The 19,787-nt window shown below is 38.6% G+C and overlaps 1 protein-coding gene across 1 annotated transcript in view; it reads left to right on the top strand.

Annotated features, from left to right (window-relative positions):
- LOC128741134 (lipid scramblase CLPTM1L) overlaps positions 1 to 19,787 on the top strand; it is a 107,737-nt gene that overhangs the window by 64,448 nt on the left and 23,502 nt on the right. Inside the window, exon 3 of the mRNA XM_053836728.1 lies at positions 3,040 to 3,462. Coding sequence (XP_053692703.1) covers positions 3,040 to 3,462 — 423 coding nt within the window. The remainder of the gene's footprint in view (positions 1 to 3,039; positions 3,463 to 19,787) is intronic.

The following is a 19,787-nucleotide window of genomic DNA, read 5'->3' as shown; positions in this document are numbered from 1 at the left end:
GGCATTTGGAAACAATTTAACATGATCAAGAACATAAACTATTGCTTTCCTGCTACCTTACAGAAATTAAAGATTTTTTTATTACCCATAGTTCCCCATGTTGAAGGGCTTTTACTAATTTAATCCTATTTTATCAACAGCACATCTTTTCACTACACTTCTAATGAAACGGCAAGCATGCGTATTCATACAGAGTCATATTATAACCGAAAACTACAGCTGTAGCACATTTTTCCAACACAGATATCAAATTCGCCTAGGTTTAATCGTCTCGCAGTAAAGAATTTGCGATCTGTTGAGACAACGAACTTGTGTAATTTTTTCTGGCACACTTCCCTAACACAGACATCAAATTTTACTAGCATTAATCGCGTTCGTAAGAAATCTGTTGGCACGAGGGGGCTTTGTCACTCTTTCTGGCGTACTTCCCAAGCAAGGACATCAAAATAGTCTAGGTTTAATCGCGGTTTAAGAAATCTTGTTGAAATGAGGGAACTTGGTCACTTGTTTTGGCTTACTTCCCAAGCACAGATATCAAATTGGTATAGGTTTAGATCATCGTAAAGAATCTTCCAACCAATCACGAAACGAGAATTCTGGTAAAACATAGGTTCATTATTTTCAATTTTTCAATAGTTCAACATCAAGAATCCATACTTTTCTTCATTTGGGTCAATTCTTAGAAGGTTTTCCGATTGATTGGTGTAAGAATATTGAAAATCGATAGGAAAACCGCTGAGCTATTAGCGCTCAAAACCTTTCATTTTTCGTGATGCTCGCATTTTTCGATTTTTTGGAATGACACCCTATCTCAAAACTTGCCGTAAGACGTAGTCTTACGTCAAAACTATTTTTAAGGGTGTCCCTAAGAGTTTGGCTCTATAACTTTTTTCATGTAAGAAATAGAAACCTTCAGCACTCAACGAAATTTCTTGAAATTAGTTTCTCTACAAGTTTTCTGTAGACAGCAATCATTTCTGACTTGAAATAGAGAAAATAGTTTTTGTATCTGCTTAGGGGCACCTTAATGTCCAAATGTTTTTTCATCACTAAAAAGTGCTTTTTAAATGAAGAAACTTTTCTGAAGCAACTATTATGCTATATCTTAAGGTTTCGATGCTATTATTTATGTCTCACTTGTTTTGAATCCGTCCGGCTGTCCGCCGTGACGTTACAACGCGAGCTTTAATCAGTTGTAATTAAGGTTCTACTTAACTTATCTTCATTTTTTAGGCACCGTTTTAAAGGTAATTATGAGTACAAAGAGAATATGGATTATTTGATTGTTCGAATTTGTACTTTTCTGCGAAAGCGAAAAAGTACACCTTTTTCGTGACGTTACAACGCAAAAAAATGGCCCTATTTAATCCACTTGAAATACAAAATAACTACAAAAAATTACTTCCAAACTATTTTTGGAATGGATTCAGCATATATTTCTTTGTATGTTGGTCGAAAACAAGTGATATTATTAAATGTTTTAGCGCACTGTAGCAACATTTTTAAAAATATCACGAAAAATCATTTATTTCTTGTGAATTTCATTTATTTTCGATGCACGTTTTATAACTTCCTAAAATGCTAGAATACCCATTAAGGCAGTTTTTAAAGCTTTAAACATTGCCCAATCATGGAAAAAATTCAACTATGCTAAAAGCAATTTTTATAAAATGTTTGATTGGTATACCGGCCCGCGGAATGTGTCAAAATGTTATCGGTGCACAGTGGCCCGGTTTCGAAAAAGTGCGGACATTAGCAATTGGGTAAAAACTGCGTAATTTTTGAAGGGTGGTGTCTTCGGAGAAGTTTAATAATAAAATATAGCGCATCTTTCTGCACTATTAGGGTGACCTTGAATTCACCTATTAGGGTGATACCTACTTTTATTTTTTTGAATAATTTCAAAAAAAATTTCTCCAAAAAGTTGCAGAACATACTAAAATAAGCAACTTTGCTGAATAAAGTAACTATCTATCTCTTACCGGTTGCAAAATATAATGATGTGTTAAAAAAGAGCGCCAAAAAATCAATTACACTCAATAACTTTGTACACGATTTTTTTTATTGCTTTCAAATGTCCTACAAAGTTATTCAGTATGCTAAAATACACATTTTCTGTAAAGATTGTTTGACGCTTGGACGCATATTTAATAAGTTGTAAAATATATGAAAAAAATCGCACTATTCCCAGGTATTCCCAGCCATGGTATTTCCAGGTATTCTCTGAAATGAACATTTGGGCAGATAGCTAAAATAATTCCCTACAAATTGGTATAAAAACTAATTGCAGATACTTGCAGATGGCTAAGATTTTCGGATTTTTCATGAGACGGTTTTAACCTAAAATCAGTTATATCCTATTTATTAATACATAGTGCACATAGACGTGGCTGACACTGAGACATAACTTTCGCCACGCATTTTTTGATTTTTTTTTTTTTTTGTGTTCAATTGCAAATCAATCCTGTAAATGACTGTAAATGAGTTCTGAAGTGTAAGTTAAAAGTCAGATGTCCACGATTTGTTCTTTATATGTTTATAAATGTATATATGTGAACAGTAATGGATACTTTATCGACACAATATACAGCACGACCTTTAAGTTATTTTTTATTACCCAAAAATATGGTTTATATTGAATTCAAATAGGTGTATTTTAAAAATTTTTTGAAAAAAGTGTCTCAATGTACACTATATATAAATAAAAAGTACACTATATATGTATATAAAAAGTAAGATTGGATTTGGTTTTCATGTTTAAACTTTAAGCAAAAATGCTTGATACGCATATTTTTTTTGATGGATTAAAAAAAATCTCTTTGAAATCTTTCATTCAAACGTTACACTTCTATTTTTGTTTTCACAAAGTGTTACCCAACCCAGTATAGCAAACATAGACTTATTCCCACGTCATAAACTTTTGGCAAAATACAGCCATTTTGGACCAAAAATTGACCTTTACGTCTCTTTTGCATATGACAGGAAAATGGCGAAGTTTGACATTTTTCATGTACTTACATGTCTTTATTTTTTTTTCAGGAACAAAAAACGAAACAAAACCGAAAATTCCATAATCCTGTTTCACACATTCGGACTAAAATATTTCTCAATATCATGACGGAACATTTCGAAATGTCAGCGGCCGATGTACCACCAGAACTTGCGTCTCATATTCGCATCAACTACAAAAACCAATTTCTTCCCATCATGCTAATTGATTTTCTAAAAACGCGGCAGCATGATTTGAAAGAAATCACATCTGAAATGAAAAATTTTACGTTGGAGCTCAACTACATCCCAGTGGGTGTCGGACAATTAAAACTTTTAGCACACGTTCAACATGCATTGCAAGCCTTACCTCATATGGGTTTCTCTAAAAAAGATCTTGACGAAGTTAAGGGTATTTTTTCGGACACAAATTTGTACCTTCTTTGCGGAACAATTTTCGTTGGCACTATTCATGTAAGTATAACAACCCCAAACTAGTAATCATCCGTCACCTACATAAATGCTTTGAGAGCTATTCAAAACTAGCTGATTGATCTTTGTCTCTCAGTCAGTTGTATATCTGTTATTGTAACGAAAATTCTCATAATGCAAGAGACAAAAACCTTTTCCTTCATTTGAATGTGTCTACTCCCTTTGTGTGTTCCCCTCCTGTTGTCCCCAGCCACTTATAAATCTTTTTTCTTGGTGGTAATCCCTATAAATCGACACAAAGCCTTTTTACGTTTTTGAACCTCCCCTTGTTAATGGCCACACTATTCTCCTATTTGGATCAGAAAATTTCTTCAAATTATCTTCTAAACTACAGACCAAATTGCTTACTGTTTTGCACAGTTATGTGTTTGAAGAGGTTTTCATCCTTTTTATTTTAGTTGCATATCCTATTATCTTTAACTCAATTCTTCAATTTCGATGTGCGTTAATCGAAGTTAATATCTGTATCTTCGAATAAATTTCAATTTTGCACATAAAAATTTCGCATAAAAAGATGAATTTGAATTGAAAAGAAGAAATGAATTCATTATAGAATAATAATTCAAGAGTAAACAACTAATTTAGACAAAAAACACTAAAAATCAGAGGGGTTGTGTACAAGACACGACCGCATATACAGGTGATGCAGGACTACGTGAGTCTCTTTGTAGTGATAGTAGCATGTATCCATGCTTGTAATCATTCGATTCCTCGTGTATACATGCTATATGCAACATATATACATGCTACATGCGTTGTATGTAACATTTATCAAAGTAGTAACACTGCATACGTTCAATTCTCAAAAGATTTCAGAGTTATTTCTATGCGCATTTGGAAACAATTTAACAAAAGCAAGAACACAAACTATAGCTTTCCTGCTACCTAACAGAAATTAAAGATTGTTTTTATTACTCATGGTTCCCCACGTTAAAGGGATTTTACCAATTCAATCCTATTTTATCAACAGCACATCTTTTCACTACACTTCTAATGAAACGGCAAGCATGCGTATTCATACAAAGCTATAACCGAACACTGCAGCTGTAGCACATGTTTCCAACACAGATATCAAATTCGCCTAGGTTTAATCGTCTCGCGCTAAAAAATTTACGATCTGTTGGGACGACGAACTTGTGTCATTTTTTCTGGCACACTTCCCTAACACAGATATCAAATTAAATTGGATTGGACTAGGTTTAATCGCGTTCGTAAGAAATCTGTTGGCACGCGGGGCTTTGTCATTCTTTCTGACGTACTTCCCAAGTAAGGACATCAAAATGGTCCAGGTTTAACCGCGGTGTTAAGAAATCTTGTTGAAATGAGGAAACTTGGTCACTTTTTTTGGCTTACTTCCCAAGCACAGATATCAAATTGGTATAGGTTCAGATCTTCGTAAAGAATCTTACAACCAATCACGTAGCGAGAATTCTGATAAAACATAGGTTCATTATTTTCAATTTTTCAATAGTTCAGCATCAAGAATCCATACTTTTCTTCATTTGGGTCAATTCTTAGAAGATTTTCCGATCGATTGGTGTAAGAATATTGAAAATCGATCGGAAAACCGCTGAGCTATTAGCGCCCAAAGCCTTTCATTTTTCGTGACGCTTGCATTTTTCGATTTTTTGGAATGACACCCTATCTCAAAACTTGCCGTAAGACGTAGTCCTACGTCAAAAGGGAAATTAACGAGATTTTTTACATCTGGATTCTTTTGAAATACACCTTTCTGTCTGGTGCGCTACGTTAGGCATACGGACGATAGGCACACGGACATTAGGCATAATGGACGTTAGGCATAACGGACGATAGGCATAACGGACGATAGGCATAATGGATGATAGGCATAATGGACGATAGGCATAATGGATGATAGGTATAATGGACGATAGGATAATGGATGATAAGCATAATGGACTATAGGCATAATTTAAAAAAAATCACTTACGAATACGCACTTGAGTCAATCATCACAATATAACACAATAGTGCGTCACGATATAATAAGAACCGGAGCCACTCATTCAACATAAAGTCATTTAGCATAATGCTGCTTGGTATTACGTCGTTTGCCATAGAAACATCAATGAGACCATTTGGCAGAAAAACATATGGCATAACTACTTTTTGATAGAATTCCGTGAAAAATGTTTTACGACTCTTCACAGACGATTCAAATGAGATGGGATCCAATAACAAATAACCAAAATTCAAATGGCCGAATTTCAACAACTGCCACCAAAGACCGAAATTGTATTTGGCCGTATTATGGGCTAAACTCTTATTTGACAGAATCATAAAAGTTCGAAACACGAAAGGTCAACCCTCTACTTGACTAAATCTCGTCGCAGACTTTTATTTAGAAAAATATCAAATGAAGGAAAAATAGCATTTCGTAAAACACTGGCACCTTAGTCTAAGAACAAAACAAACACATTCTGTGCCTTATGTTTTATTTTGGTAATTATTTGTAGTACTAACAGTTTTTTTCTCTTAAGCGCAAATGAGTTACACTCATTTTAATCCATTAGCCCCACATATTTTCCAGCAGAGATAAAAAGCTGAAACTTTCAGAAAAGTTTTGTTTTGGATCAACTAAAAACCCGCAGAGATATATTTTTAATTTTGTCCCTATGTCCCGCAACGGTACGCCGAAGAAATGCAAACTTATGGAATTACAGGGGGTGTGGGATGGTATGCAGTTTTTACGTAGCTTTATCGTTCCGGAGAGCTTAGAACATTATATTCGAATCCAGAAGTACTGTCATTGGCGTTTCCGCTTTCACCTGTTTCGCCTTTGCTATCAGAGGGTAATGTTACTAGTTTGAGCTGAATGAAAATTAACAAGACCTTTTATGTTTACATAGCTGTAATTTTGTTATATGCAACATCTAAGCTTTAAGCAAAAACAGGTCGATTAGATTTTTTCCCGATCTTTCTTTGTTTTTTGGGTCCAATTTGGTATCTCTAATTCGGCCTTCTCTAAAATCGAGAGATCGAGGGTGCGTTGCGTTTTCACGACGCTGGGAGCAAGGTTAGTCAAGAGAGGTTTTCTGATGTTCAAATTTGTTTTTCACTTGACCAGTGATGACCAAACTGCGGCCCGCGGGCCACATGGGGCCCTTCAAGATGATTCGTGCGGCCCGCGGACTGATTTGAGAGAAGGTGGACTTTTTTGAGAAATTTTTTTGATGACGTAGTAGTCACTCAGTTTAGTTGTAATGCCTCGTGCATGTTGTGCATCGGAATGCTTTCCGGTTTAAATCTTGGGGTGATTCCTAGAAAATGGTTTTTGTTGTCGTATATTTTTCATTTTGTTATGCACTGGTATGGCCAGAGGTTATTGCGGCCCGCGGCATTATTGGGCGATCTGATTTGGCCCGCACCACGCCCATGCCTGGGCACCACTGCCCTTGACGATCACCGATATTTTCAAAGCGGAAACTATTGAATGTATAAACAACGTTGATGGTTGCTAACCAATCGTTCCGCGCACTTCTGTTCTACAAACTGTGAAAACTAGATCACCTATTTTAACTCACCTTGGCTGGGAGGAAATGGGTTAAAGTGTGAGACCTATTTACCGTGTGAGTAACAAACATTTCCTCGATGGTTCAGGGCGAGACGGCCGAAGGCCGCTAGTGTTCGCCGGCGACCCGCCGTCAGAAGCGCCGGCCACTGCGGGGGGGGGGAGCGGGGGGCAGCCCCCCTGAAGAAATCACCTCTATTTAGGGGCATGCGTTTTCTTAGGTGTACTGACTAGTAGGGTAAGGGCACTATAATTCGACCTATGAAACCAACGCATGACTAACAAAATGCAATATATCGTGCAAATAGCGCTATTTTTTCGAAAATATGATAGAATAGTACAATGGATGTATATTCAATTAACATTAAAAAGGAAATAAGTGTACGATGTGTATTTTTCACTCATTTTCTCGTTTCAATTCAATATCCCATTGGGCTAATTTTCGACCCCTTGTTTTAGTTTTCGACACTTGCGTGTTCGCGTGTTGCGTGTAAGGTACACCGAGGCAAGTGCGACCTAAAAAATGCATAGTTTGGGTTTATTTCACTGTGTTTTCTATACCTATGATTATTTCAAAATTCTTTCAGCACAAAAACTGTGGTATCACTTCGCAGGATTAATTACGAAAAAGGCCTATCAAATTACATAAAATGAATCTGGAGGAGAATTTTCAAAATTATGGCGATAGGTCCCACTTGCCCCGGTAAATGGTATATACAAATTTGATTAAAAAGCATAAAATAATAGTAAATTGTGTAAGTTAATATACAGAAATGTAAAAGCATTGCAAGAAGCAATCAAAAACAATATTTGTTACTCACTTACTTAGGTGGCTTGCCGTCCTAAGACAAAGCCTGTAGAACAAAATTTCTCCATGTAACTCGGTTAAGGGCTACCGCTCTCCAATTCCTCGGACACCGAGTACTCTCCGCCAGATCTCGCTCCACCTGGTCTAACCATCTTGCTCGCTGCGCTCCTGGTCGTCTTGTTCCTACCGGATTTGAGGCGAACACCATCTTTGCAGGGTAGTTGTCCGGCATTCTTGCAACATGCCCTGCCCATCGCATCCGTCTAGCTTTAGCTGCCTTCTGAATACTGGGTTCGCCATAGAGCTGTGCGAGTTCATGGTTCATCCTCCGCCTCCATACTCCGCTCTCCTGTACGCCGCCGAAGATCGTTCTTAGCACTCGTCGTTCGAAAACTCCGAGCACCCGCAGGTCCTCCTCGAGCATTGTCCATGTTTCATGCCCGTAGAGAACAACCGGTCTAATGAGCGTCTTGTACAGGGTGCACTTTGTACGGGGACTTAGTCTGCTCGACCGCAATTGCTTGTGGAGCTCATAGTAAGCACGACTTCCGCTGATAATACGCCTCCGAATCTCACGGCTGGTATCATTGTCCGCCGTTACCAGTGAGCCAAGGTAGACAAATTCATCGACTACCTCAAACTCATCGCCGTCGATCAATATACTACTGCCCAAGCGGTGTCGTTCGGCCTCGGTTCCGCTGGCCAGCATGTACTTTGTTTTACACGTATTTACCTTTAACCCAATCTTTTCTGCTTCGCGCTTTAGTCTGGTGTATTGTTCAGCCACCGCCACAGATGTTCTGCCGATAATATCCATGTCATCAGCAAAGCAGACGAATTGACTAGATTTATTGAATATCGTGCCCCGCGTGTTGATATCCGCTCGGTTCATAACACCTTGTAGCGCTATGTTGAACAGCAGGCATGAAAGACCATCACCTTGACGAAGCCCTCTGTGTGATTCGAATGAACTTGACAATCCACCCGAAATCCGAACACAGCACTGTGTACCATCCAACGTAGATTTAATCAGTTTGATGAGCTTCCTGGGGAAGCTATTCTCGTCCATGATTTTCCATAGCTCTTTCCGGTCGATGGTATCATATGCGGCTTTGAAGTCAACGAATAAATGATGCGTGGGAACTCTGTATTCACGGCCCTTTTGGAGGATTTGCCGCAGTGTAAATATTTGATCCCTTGTAGACCGACCTTCGACGAAGCCGGCTTGATAAGTTCCCACAAATCTATTCGCAATTGGTGATAGACGGCGGAAAATGATTTGGGACAGCACTTTATAAACGGCATTGAGAACGGTGATCGCTCGATAGTTCTCACAGTCCAACTTGTCGCCCTTTTTGTAGATCGGGCAGATAACCCCATCTTTCCACTCCTCCGGTAGCTGTTCCGTATCCCAAATTCTAACAATTAGTCGGTGCAGACAAACGGCCAGCTTTTCTGGTCCCATTTTAATAAGCTCCGCTCCGATGCCATCTTTTCCAGCTGACTTGTTGTTCTTTAGCTGCATGATGGCCTCCTTAACTTCGCCTATCGTTGGGGCTGGCACCTCTTCCCCGTTTGCTGCACCGTCGAAATCGCTTTCCCCCGCCGCCATGGTTTTCCGCCTGGGCGCCATTCAGGTGTTCGTCGAAGTGCTGCTTCCACCTATCCGTCACCTCACGATCGTCCGTCAGAATACTGCCAGTCTTATCCCGACACATTTCGGCTCGCGGCACAAAGCCTTTGCGGGATCCGTTCAGTTTCTGGTAGAACTTCCGCGTTTCCTGAGAACGATGCAGCCGCTCCAACTCTGCATATTCCTGCTCTTCCAGGGTGCGCTTTTTCTCCCGAAAGATTTGGTTTCGCTGCATCTTCTTCTGTTTGTGTCTTTCCACGTTCTGACGTGTGGCACTGCGCATCTTGGCCGCCCGCGCAGCGTTCTCCTCATCCATCACCCTCCTACATTCATCGTCAAACCAATCGTTCCGCTGATTCCGGGCCACATGCCCGATGGAGCTCTCCGCTACACTGCTGATGGCTGTTTTGATAGTGTTCCAACAGTCCTCGAGAGGGGCTTCGTCCAGCTCGTCCTCTTCCGGCAGCGCAGCTTCGAGTGAATGCGCGTAGTTTGCGGCGACGTCTGGCTGCTTCAGCTGCGCGAGATCTAACCAAGGCTGGCGTCGGTACCGAATGTTGTTCACAACGGAGAGTCTTGGGCGCATATTAACCATAACTAGGTAGTGGTCCGAGTCAACGTTAGCGCTTCGATAGGATCTGACGTCGATAATGTCTGAGAAGTGCCGACTGTCGATCAAAACGTGGTCGATCTGTGATTCTGTCCGATTTGGTGACCTCCAGGTGTACTTATGGTGGATTCTGTGCTGGAAAAAGGTACTACGTACGGCCATATTCTTGGAGGCGGCAAAGTCGATAAGTCTTAGGCCCATTTCATTGGTTCGCTGGTGTGCACTGAACCTTCCAATCACCGGTTTGTATTCCTCCTCATGGCCGACCTGAGCATTGAAATCCCCGATGACGATCTTGATATCATGTTTTGGGCAGCGGTCGTATTCACTCTCCAACTGCGCGTAGAATTCATCCTTGTCGTCATCGGTACTTCTGAGGTGAGGGCTGTGCACGTTGATAATGCTTATGTTGAAGAATCGGCCCTTGATTCTCAACCTACACATTCGAGGATTGATTGGCCACCACCCAATCACCCGTTTCCGCATCTCGCCCATCACTATGAAAGCTGTACCCAGCTCGTGTGTGTTGCCACAGCTCTGGTAGATGGTATGTCCATCTCTGAACGTACGTACCGTTGAGCTCTTCCAGCACACCTCCTGCAGCGCTACGACGTCGAACTTGCGGCTCTTCAATACGTCGGAGAGCACTCGAGTGCTCCCTTGGAAGTTGAGAGATCGGCAGTTCCACGTCCCGAGTTTCCAATCCATAGTCCTTTTTCGTCGCGTGGGTCTATTCCGATTGTTCCAGTAAGAATATATTTGTTCTTCGTTCCGTGCTTTAGTGTTTTTGGTGGTGACGGCTCGCAAAGCCTGCTACACCAACCCCCTGTTTCGCCGGAGGGCCAACGAAGCTCGAAAGAGCCCTCCTTTCCTGTCAGCATGCGACCTTGGCTTCCACCGGGGTTGGTTACCCGATCTCCACCAAAGTTGCTCGTATCCCGGCTGGTACCACGAGGCGGTAGGAATAGGAGTTGCTGAATAAGAGGCTATGGACCACTGTAGGGTCTATTTTATGCCTACACGTGCACAAGGCACCGACGGTACGCATTATTCAGCCGTTTACCAGCCAAACAATATTTGTACGAGGGTTCATTCGAAAACAGCGTAACAAATTCAGATCACAACGGGCGATTTTATAATTTACATAAAACACAGATCGTGAGCAATTACGTTGTAAAGCATTATTGTTATGAAATGTAGTTGAATATGTCGTTGTATCCAATTCTTGCGAGACGTAATTTAGGATTAACCATTGTTTAATAGCTCAAAACTACGATTATGATCTGTTTGTTCTACCATGCCCAATTCGGTAGAGCTACTCATAAGAGATAGTTACGCTGTAATAACCACAACACTTTATTGTTTCAATTCCAGTTGCAGATTTGCTTAATTATGTCAAATTTGCCTTTCCAAATTCAATTAACATCGTTTAGGTGTGACCAAACTGTTAGTTCCCTCATAAGCTGTGCATGTGGGCTTTTTTTTTGGGGCCACTTGGTTTAGTCCTTTTCGGTTTTATTTTAAAGCTTTACTGATATAAATATTATGTAATTGAACTGAAAATGTTCGGTAATTCATCTAAAAAATGTATTAAGACAGGAAGTTTTGTGCTGAAACACTTTATTTTTAATAGGTCCCACTTGCCCCGGATGGTTCGAAGTGCCGACCTTATTTCGACCCATTTATTTTAATGCCATTTGTCAAATTAAACAAATAGTTTTCGGGTGTAATTTGTTAATACACTCGTTATATTTACCTACTGCCAAAAAAATATGTACTTTTACGTAAAGCTTGTGGTCAAAATATCATTTCTAGAAAGGTGCGTCAAACTTAGAACGCAAATTGAAAATCACGCTCAAATTTAAAGTCCAATTTTGATGTTTGGAATGCCTGCTATAAATAATTTATATTTTTAATACACGCGTTTGAGTTGTATCTTTCATTTCTAGAAAGGTTTGTTTGGAGAAAATGAGGTTGAAGAGAGTTATGAGCTCCGTTCCCACTTACCCCGTATTCCCACTTGCCCCGGGGTACCTTAATGTATTTTCAAAGTCGAGGGTTGTTTAAATTGATGAATTTATTGCAAAAAAATAACTACAACATTTCTGTAATACCACATTGGTATTATTTTTTTAAAACTAAACCGTAAACCTTTCTTGTCGAGTATTAAAATTACCCTTCTCCTTTGAATGAATAGATGAAAAATGTTTGAAATGCCATCCCAGAAAACGCCTGAAATCATACAATTACTTTCGGGTCTGAATACTTTTTAAACTTCCATCACCCAGAAAAATAAATTGTAAATGCAAAAGAATTCTGTATAAATTCTGACGGATTACTTTATCAAAATTGCAATGGCTCTGGGCTACCGTGAAGAAAATATTCCTCAAATCTACGCTAAAAGACTGGCTAGAACGCCTATAGCTGTCGGAACTACTCCCCTGATCGCTTTACAATTTGGATTTAAATTTGCCCGTGACGATTTTTACAATCGATATTTGTTTTCCCGCAACCTTACGCTTGCACACTTGGGCTTCGATGTTAATAGCAGGATCTTCCTCAATGAAAGTTTGTCAGAGGAGGTTCGCAAAATTAAATCATTAGCGGTCAAGCTGAAAAAAGCTGGTAAACTGTTCTCCGTTTACACAAGGGATGGTGCTGTTTTCGTGAAGTCTAGTTCAGACGCTGCTGTTCAACGAATTACATCTTTGGGCCAACTGATGGAAAAATAAACCTTTCCTTTTTTTCTCTTTTTTTCCTTCATCATTGTTCCATGTATCCTTCCTACAATTTCCGTGATTAGTCCCCTCCTGAAAGTTATGATATATCAACCTCATCCATGAAGCTTTTCTTTATTCCTTTCAAGTCATTCCATGATTCCGATCATTATAAATTCCGTGATTCCTTCGTTCCTAAAAGTTATGCTGTTCGACGTTTGGACCACTCTGCTGTTGCTGCTGCTGCATTGATGATGTTGATGGGTGATATCGTTGCTGCTGCTGATCGCTATATACGGAGGTTTATTATCGCATTTTTTGCATATTCTCAGTTTCTAAATGAACCATTGTACTATCTAAATACGTGACGTAGATTCACACACTCAGTATAGAAATAAGACATCTTTAAAGTAATGTATTATAATTTTTTGCATATGTATCTTCACTCAATATTCGATTTTGCTGCTGATATTCTCATTTGGGTCTGGGTTACGCTGTCTTGCTTTTGTCCTCTGATTTATCTACCTTCTGATGTCGGCTAATAATACAAGTGTTCCACCAAATACTAGTATTGCATGTATACCGCGAGTAGTTATGAATTGCGCATTACGTTCTGACAGACTGAATATCTGTCACATTAATGTTCAAAGCTTATGCGCTCGCAACATGAGTAAATTCAATGAGTTAAAATTTATTATTAATGACAGCAAGCTAGATATAATTTGTATCTCCGAAACATGGCTTTCGGGCTGTGTTTCCGACGATGTAGTGTCTATTGATGGTTATAATTTGATAAGGAATGATCGTTCATATAGTCAAGGTGGCGGACTCTGTGTTTATTACAAGAATTACCTGAATTGTAAAATTTTATCCCATTCAAAATTTGCTGGTGATGTTGAGGTTGCTAACAAAACAGAATATATGTTCATAGAAGTTCAACATAACCATGCCAAATTTTTATTGGGAGCAGTATACAATCCCCCACGTAATGATTGCTCTGAAATTTTATACGATCAACTTACTGTGTTGGCACTGCATTATACGAATATTGTAGTGGTTGGAGATTTAAATACCGACTTACGTTATTCTACAACTCGTGCTATTGAATTAAATAGTGCATTGAACGCTTTGGGTTTAACATGCGTCAATTTTGAACCTACACATTTTTATACTGGAGGAAGCTCGCTGCTTGACTTGGTATTAACGAATGATACTGAATTTATTTTGAATTTCAACCAAGTATCAGCGCCCGGTTTCTCTAAACATGACATTATATTTGCATCATTAGGCGTACACCGTAATGAGATTACTCACCACCCTTTGCAATATTTCAGAGATTACAATAGTATAGACTTGGTTGCGCTGCGTATCGCTTTTGAATCAATCAACTGGTCTCTATTGTATTCTATTTCTGACCCCGATGTTGCTCTGGATTTCCTTAACCATAAAATTACTGAGCTCTATGATTCATTCGTACCCACAAAGGTTCTAAAACCCAAGAAAAACAACTGGTTTAATAGTGAAATACAACTTGCCATGATTGAGAGGAACATTGCGTATCGTTTATGGATTTCTAGCAGAAATGCTTCAAATTTCAATCAATATAAGCGTTTGCGTAATAAAGTAACTCAACTGATTTCCACTGCTAAAGCGAATTATATGTCTTCTCGAATAAATACTTCAAGTTCCACTAATGATTTGTGGAAAAAATTGAAGCACTTAAATATAGTAAAATCTGCCAACAATAATGTACAGTTTGAAAACTCAAGCGACGAAATTAATGAATACTTCGGATCAAATTTCATTATAGACGATAGCAGGTTACCGAATCCTTATCGAAATGAAAATGGATTTATTTTTTCTACAATTAGAGAACATGATGTTTTTTACGCCATAAACTCGATTAAATCGAATGCTATCGGTGTGGATGGAATTCCACTCCGTTTCATTAAAATAATCCTACCGTTCGTTGCTTCACAAATAACTTTTGTATTTAATCTATGCTTACAATGTTCCAAATTTCCCAGCGCATGGAAAGCTGCCAGAGTTATTCCGATTAAAAAGAAACAGAAAAATGTAAATTTGAGCAACTTGAGACCTATTAGCATATTATGCGGTCTATCAAAAGCTTTTGAAAAAATTCTTAAAACCCAAATTCAAGTCTTTATTAACTCTGTTGGGATTTTGAGCGAATTTCAATCAGGATTTCGATCCAATCACAGTTCTACAACCGCTTTTCTTAAGGTGCATGACGACATCAATAAAACAATTGACAGCAAAGGTACTGCACTTCTCTTGTTAATAGATTTCTCAAAAGCATTTGATCGTGTATCTCATAACAAATTATTACGAAAATTGTCGGAACAGTTTTACTTTTCTAGTCGCTCCTTCCGTCTTATTCAATCTTATTTATCCAATCGATCTCAAGTTGTTTCAGTCAATGGGATTAACTCTCGTTCTGTTAATATAACATCTGGAGTACCTCAGGGCTCCATATTGGGGCCATTACTATTTTCTCTGTATATTAACGATTTACCGGCTATGTTAAAGTTTTGTAAAATACATATGTACGCTGATGATGTTCAAATATATTTATGCTCTATTGATTCTCCTATTGAAGAGATGGTGAGACTGTTGAATCACGACTTACAAAGGATAAATAGTTGGTCACTAGATAACCTATTACCTATCAATGTTGAAAAAACTAAGGCGATGTTTATTTCTAGGAATAGGAATCGTAATCTGTTACCGACCATATATCTTGGCCCGAGCACTGTTGAATATATTGACAAGTGTATTAACCTCGGTTTCATTCTAACCTCTGATCTCGATTGGGACAGTCACCTTTACACTATGTGTTCCAAGGTGTACAATGTTCTAAGGCACCTATGGCTAACGTCTAGTATGCTTAAATCTGATGTGAAACTGAAACTATTCAAGTCATTAATTTTTCCACATTTTATTTACGGTGCCGAGTTCCTCTTGAATGTTTCCGCAAGAGCTTTCAATAAATTACGCGTTGCACTGAATAGCTGTGTCAGGTACGTTTATAATCTTAGTAGATATTCCCGAGTTAGCCACCTCCAAAAGCACTTACTTGGATGTCCATTTGAAGAGTTTTATAAGCTACGTGCATGTTTGACTATATATAAAATCAAAAACTTTCCTTCTCCTCAATATTTAAAAAATAAGTTGCATGCGTTTCGAAGCTCTCGAACAAGAAATTTTTTAATTCCGCAGTACAATACAGCGCATTACGGCAATACTATATTTGTTAGGGGCATTGCTTATTGGAATCTACTTCCAAACGAAATTAAAAACAGTTACACATTCATTGCATTTCGGCGAGATTGCATGGCCTGGTTCAATAGAGAATATCAGCAAAATTAAAATTAGTTTTTACGTATAAAGTGTACAAATAGGAAGAACTGATTTCAAAACTAGTTGTAGTAATTTAAAAGGTTTACCTTACTCTGCAACAATTAAAGATAATAAAGATAAAGATAAAGATAAATTCAACAGAAAATTTTGTTGACTGAAGGCTAACCCAGATATTTTTTGATTCTAACTGTTTGCCCTTTTAGTTCAACAATAAGTTTTGTTGTTTCGAATAATAGCTAGTTTCTATCAAAGAAAAAATTGTAGAATCAAAAATAAGTATTTTTGAGGTAATAAACGATCTAGTAAAAGCAAAAGGAGTATGAATTAAGTTTAAACAATATGTTTTTGAATCAAAAATATGGTTCCAGTTATACTCAACAACAGGTAATTGTTGTTTTAAACTATCATCATTTTTCTGCGTGATGGCTTTTGGACGACGGGTCGAAAAATGAAACAAGTGTCGTTGAAAGCATACAGCAGGCTGTTTCGACCGCGCGAAATCTAGAATACAAACGGTTTCGCGTTTCAATTTTCGTACTTTTTTAAACGTCTCTATCTACATCATAAAACACAAATATGCACTGCAACAAAAGAAAATTGGACAGAAATATTGCCTTTTCTTTGTATAATAACATATTGCTTGAATTCAGTGTCCTAATATGTATACACAATTTATGGAAAGTTTGATTCCGTATCTGTTTTCACTAGACGAAAAGAAAATACTCGAACTCCCAGTTTAAAAAACTTGATTATTTGGACGTACAGACACAAATTTTGGTGGGGTATTGCAAAATTTCTAGCAAACTAACAACCTTGACAATATCCTAAATAATCGCTTTTCTCTACCGTTTTGTTAGGAATCTATTTGATGAATGTTTTATCAGTGGTGCGAAAACTAGCACAGGTTTCGAAAACTAGATCCCTTACCCTAGGGGTTATCCCTTAGTTGAGTCCGAACGAGCGATAGCGAGTAAGGGCAGTATATAAGGCTTTGCTAACACATTCGCGCCTTAAGGGGGCACACATTACGTCAAAACAGCTGGGATTCAATAGCAATTATTACAGAAAACATTGTAAACCTATTTATTAAGTAGTTAGCCGATTTATGTGTCACAAAAATAAAACAAGGTGCTTTTGGCATGTGGAACACGCCGCTTTTTCCCAGCTTTATTTTAAAAGAGATAAGGCTCAATTGATATATCATTATATATTCAGATAATTGCTGTCTATTGCAGGAAGAAGTGCAAGTCACTTGAATAAGGAGCATTCGAATCTATACCTATAAAGAAGGATTTCTGTCTGTCTGTCTGTCTGTCTGTCTGTCTGTCTGTCCTGTGTTCCTTATAGAATCAAAAACTACTGAACCAATCGGCGTGAAAATTTGCATGTAGAGGTTTTTGGGGCCAGGAAAGGTTTTAGTGATGGTTAGAGACCCCTCCCCCCACTAAGAGGGGGGGCTCCCATACAAATGAAACACAAATTTCTGCATAACTCGAGAACTAATCAAGCAAATAGAACCAAATTTGGCATGTGGGTGTTTTCGGTGACAAAAATTTATTCTAGGATAATTTGAGAACCCCCCCTTTTTATAAGGGGAATTATAACTCCTCTCCCCTTTAAGAGGGGGGGTTTCCATACAAATTTCCTCATAACTCGAGAACTAATCAAGCAAATGGAACCAAATTTGGCATGTGAAAGTTTTCGAGGGCAAGAAAATTTTCTATGTTGAATTAGGACCCCTCCTCACTTTAAGAGGGGGGGCTCCTGTACAAATGAAATACAAATTTCCTCATAACTCGAGAACTAATCAAGCAAATAGAACCAAATTTGGCATGTGGGTGTTTTCGGTGACAAGAATTTATTCTATGGTAAATTGAGACCCCTCCCTCTTTATAAGGGGAATTGTAACTCCTCTCCCCTTTAAGAGGAGGGGCTTCCATACAAATTTCCTCATAACTCGAGAACTAATCAAGCAAATGGAACCAAATTTGGCATGTGAAGGTTTTCGAGGGCAGGAAAATTTTCTACGGTGAATTAAGACCCCTCCCCACTCTAAGAGGGGGGGCTCCTGTACAAATGAAATACAAATTTCCTCCTAACTCGAGAACTAATCAAGCAAATAGAACAACATTTGGCATGTGGGTGTTTTTTTTGGTGACAAGAATTTATTCTACGGTGAATTGAGACCCCTCCCCTCTTTATAAGAGGAATTATAACTCCTCTCCCCTTTAAGAGGGGGGGCTTCCATACAAATTTCCTCATAACTCGAGAACTAATCAAGCAAATGCAACCAAATTTGGCATGTGAAGGTTTTCGAGAGCAAGAAAATTTTCTATGGTGAATTAGGACCCCTCCCCACTTTAAGAGGAGGGGCTCCTGTACAAATGAAATACAAATTTCCTCATAACTCGAGAACTAATCAAGCGAATTGAACCAAATTTGGCATATGTGTGTTTTTGGAGACAATTTTTTTTTCAATGATGAATTGGGACCCCTCCCCACTTTAAGAGGGGGGGTCCTATACAAACGAAATACAAATTTCCTCATAACTCGAGAACTAATCCAGCAAATGGAACCAAATTTGGCGTGTAGGTGTTTTTGGAGGCAAGAATTTTTTCTGTGATGAATTAGGACCTCTTCCCACATTAGGAGGGGGGGCTCCAATACAAATGAAATACAAATTTCCCCATAACTCGAGAACTAATCAAGCAAATAGAACCAAATTCGGCATGTGGAGGTTTTTGGAGGCAAAAATATTTTCTACGGTGAATTAGGATCCTTCCACACTTCAAGAGGGGGGGCTTCTACACAAATGAAATACAAATTTCCTCATAATTCGAGAACTAATCAAGCAAATGGAACCATATTTGGCATGTGGGTGTTTTTGGAGGCAACCATTTTTCCCATTATGAATTAGGACTTCTTACCTTTTTAGGAGGGGGGGGGGGGCTCCCATTCAAACGAAATACAAATTTGCTCATAACTTTAGAACTACTCAAGCAAATGGAACCAAATTTGGCATGTGAGAGTTTTAGATGGCAGAATTTTTTTTCTGTGGTGTATTACGACCCCTTTCCCTTTTAAGAGGGTGGGCTCCCATACAAATGAAATACAAATTTCCTTATAATTTGAGTACTAATCAAGCAAATGGAACCAAATTTAGCATGTAGGAGATTTTTGAGTCTTGAATTTATTTTATGATAGTTAGAGACCTCTCACCCCTGTGGTAGGGGGATATGGACTCTCATACAAATAAAACAGAAATTTTTGCGAAACTCAAAAACTAATCCAACTCGAGAAATTCGAGACTCTTCCATAAAACATTAATCAATAACAAGACCACAAAAACTATCTATAGTAACACTAGATCATTCAGGACGAGCCGGTCGCGAGTGTTGCCGGTGACCCGCCGTCGGAAGCGCCGCCCACTGGGGGGCTTGCGAAACTCGAGATAGTGACAAAGATCATCCGAGATTCATGATTTATGTACAACACAGGTTAATTTGTGGCAATACGAAGTTTGTCGGGTCAGCTAGTCTTATATATAAAAATGTATTTCTGTCTGTCTGTCTGTCTGTCTGTCTGTCTGTCTGTCTGTCTGTCTGTCTGTCTGTCTGTCTGTCTGT

This window comes from Sabethes cyaneus, chromosome 3 (assembly GCF_943734655.1).
Source record: "Sabethes cyaneus chromosome 3, idSabCyanKW18_F2, whole genome shotgun sequence".
NCBI classification, from domain to species: Eukaryota; Metazoa; Arthropoda; class Insecta; order Diptera; family Culicidae; genus Sabethes; species Sabethes cyaneus.
The sequence above is the reverse complement of the archived record's forward strand: the minus strand, read 5'-3'. Positions and strand labels throughout refer to the sequence as shown.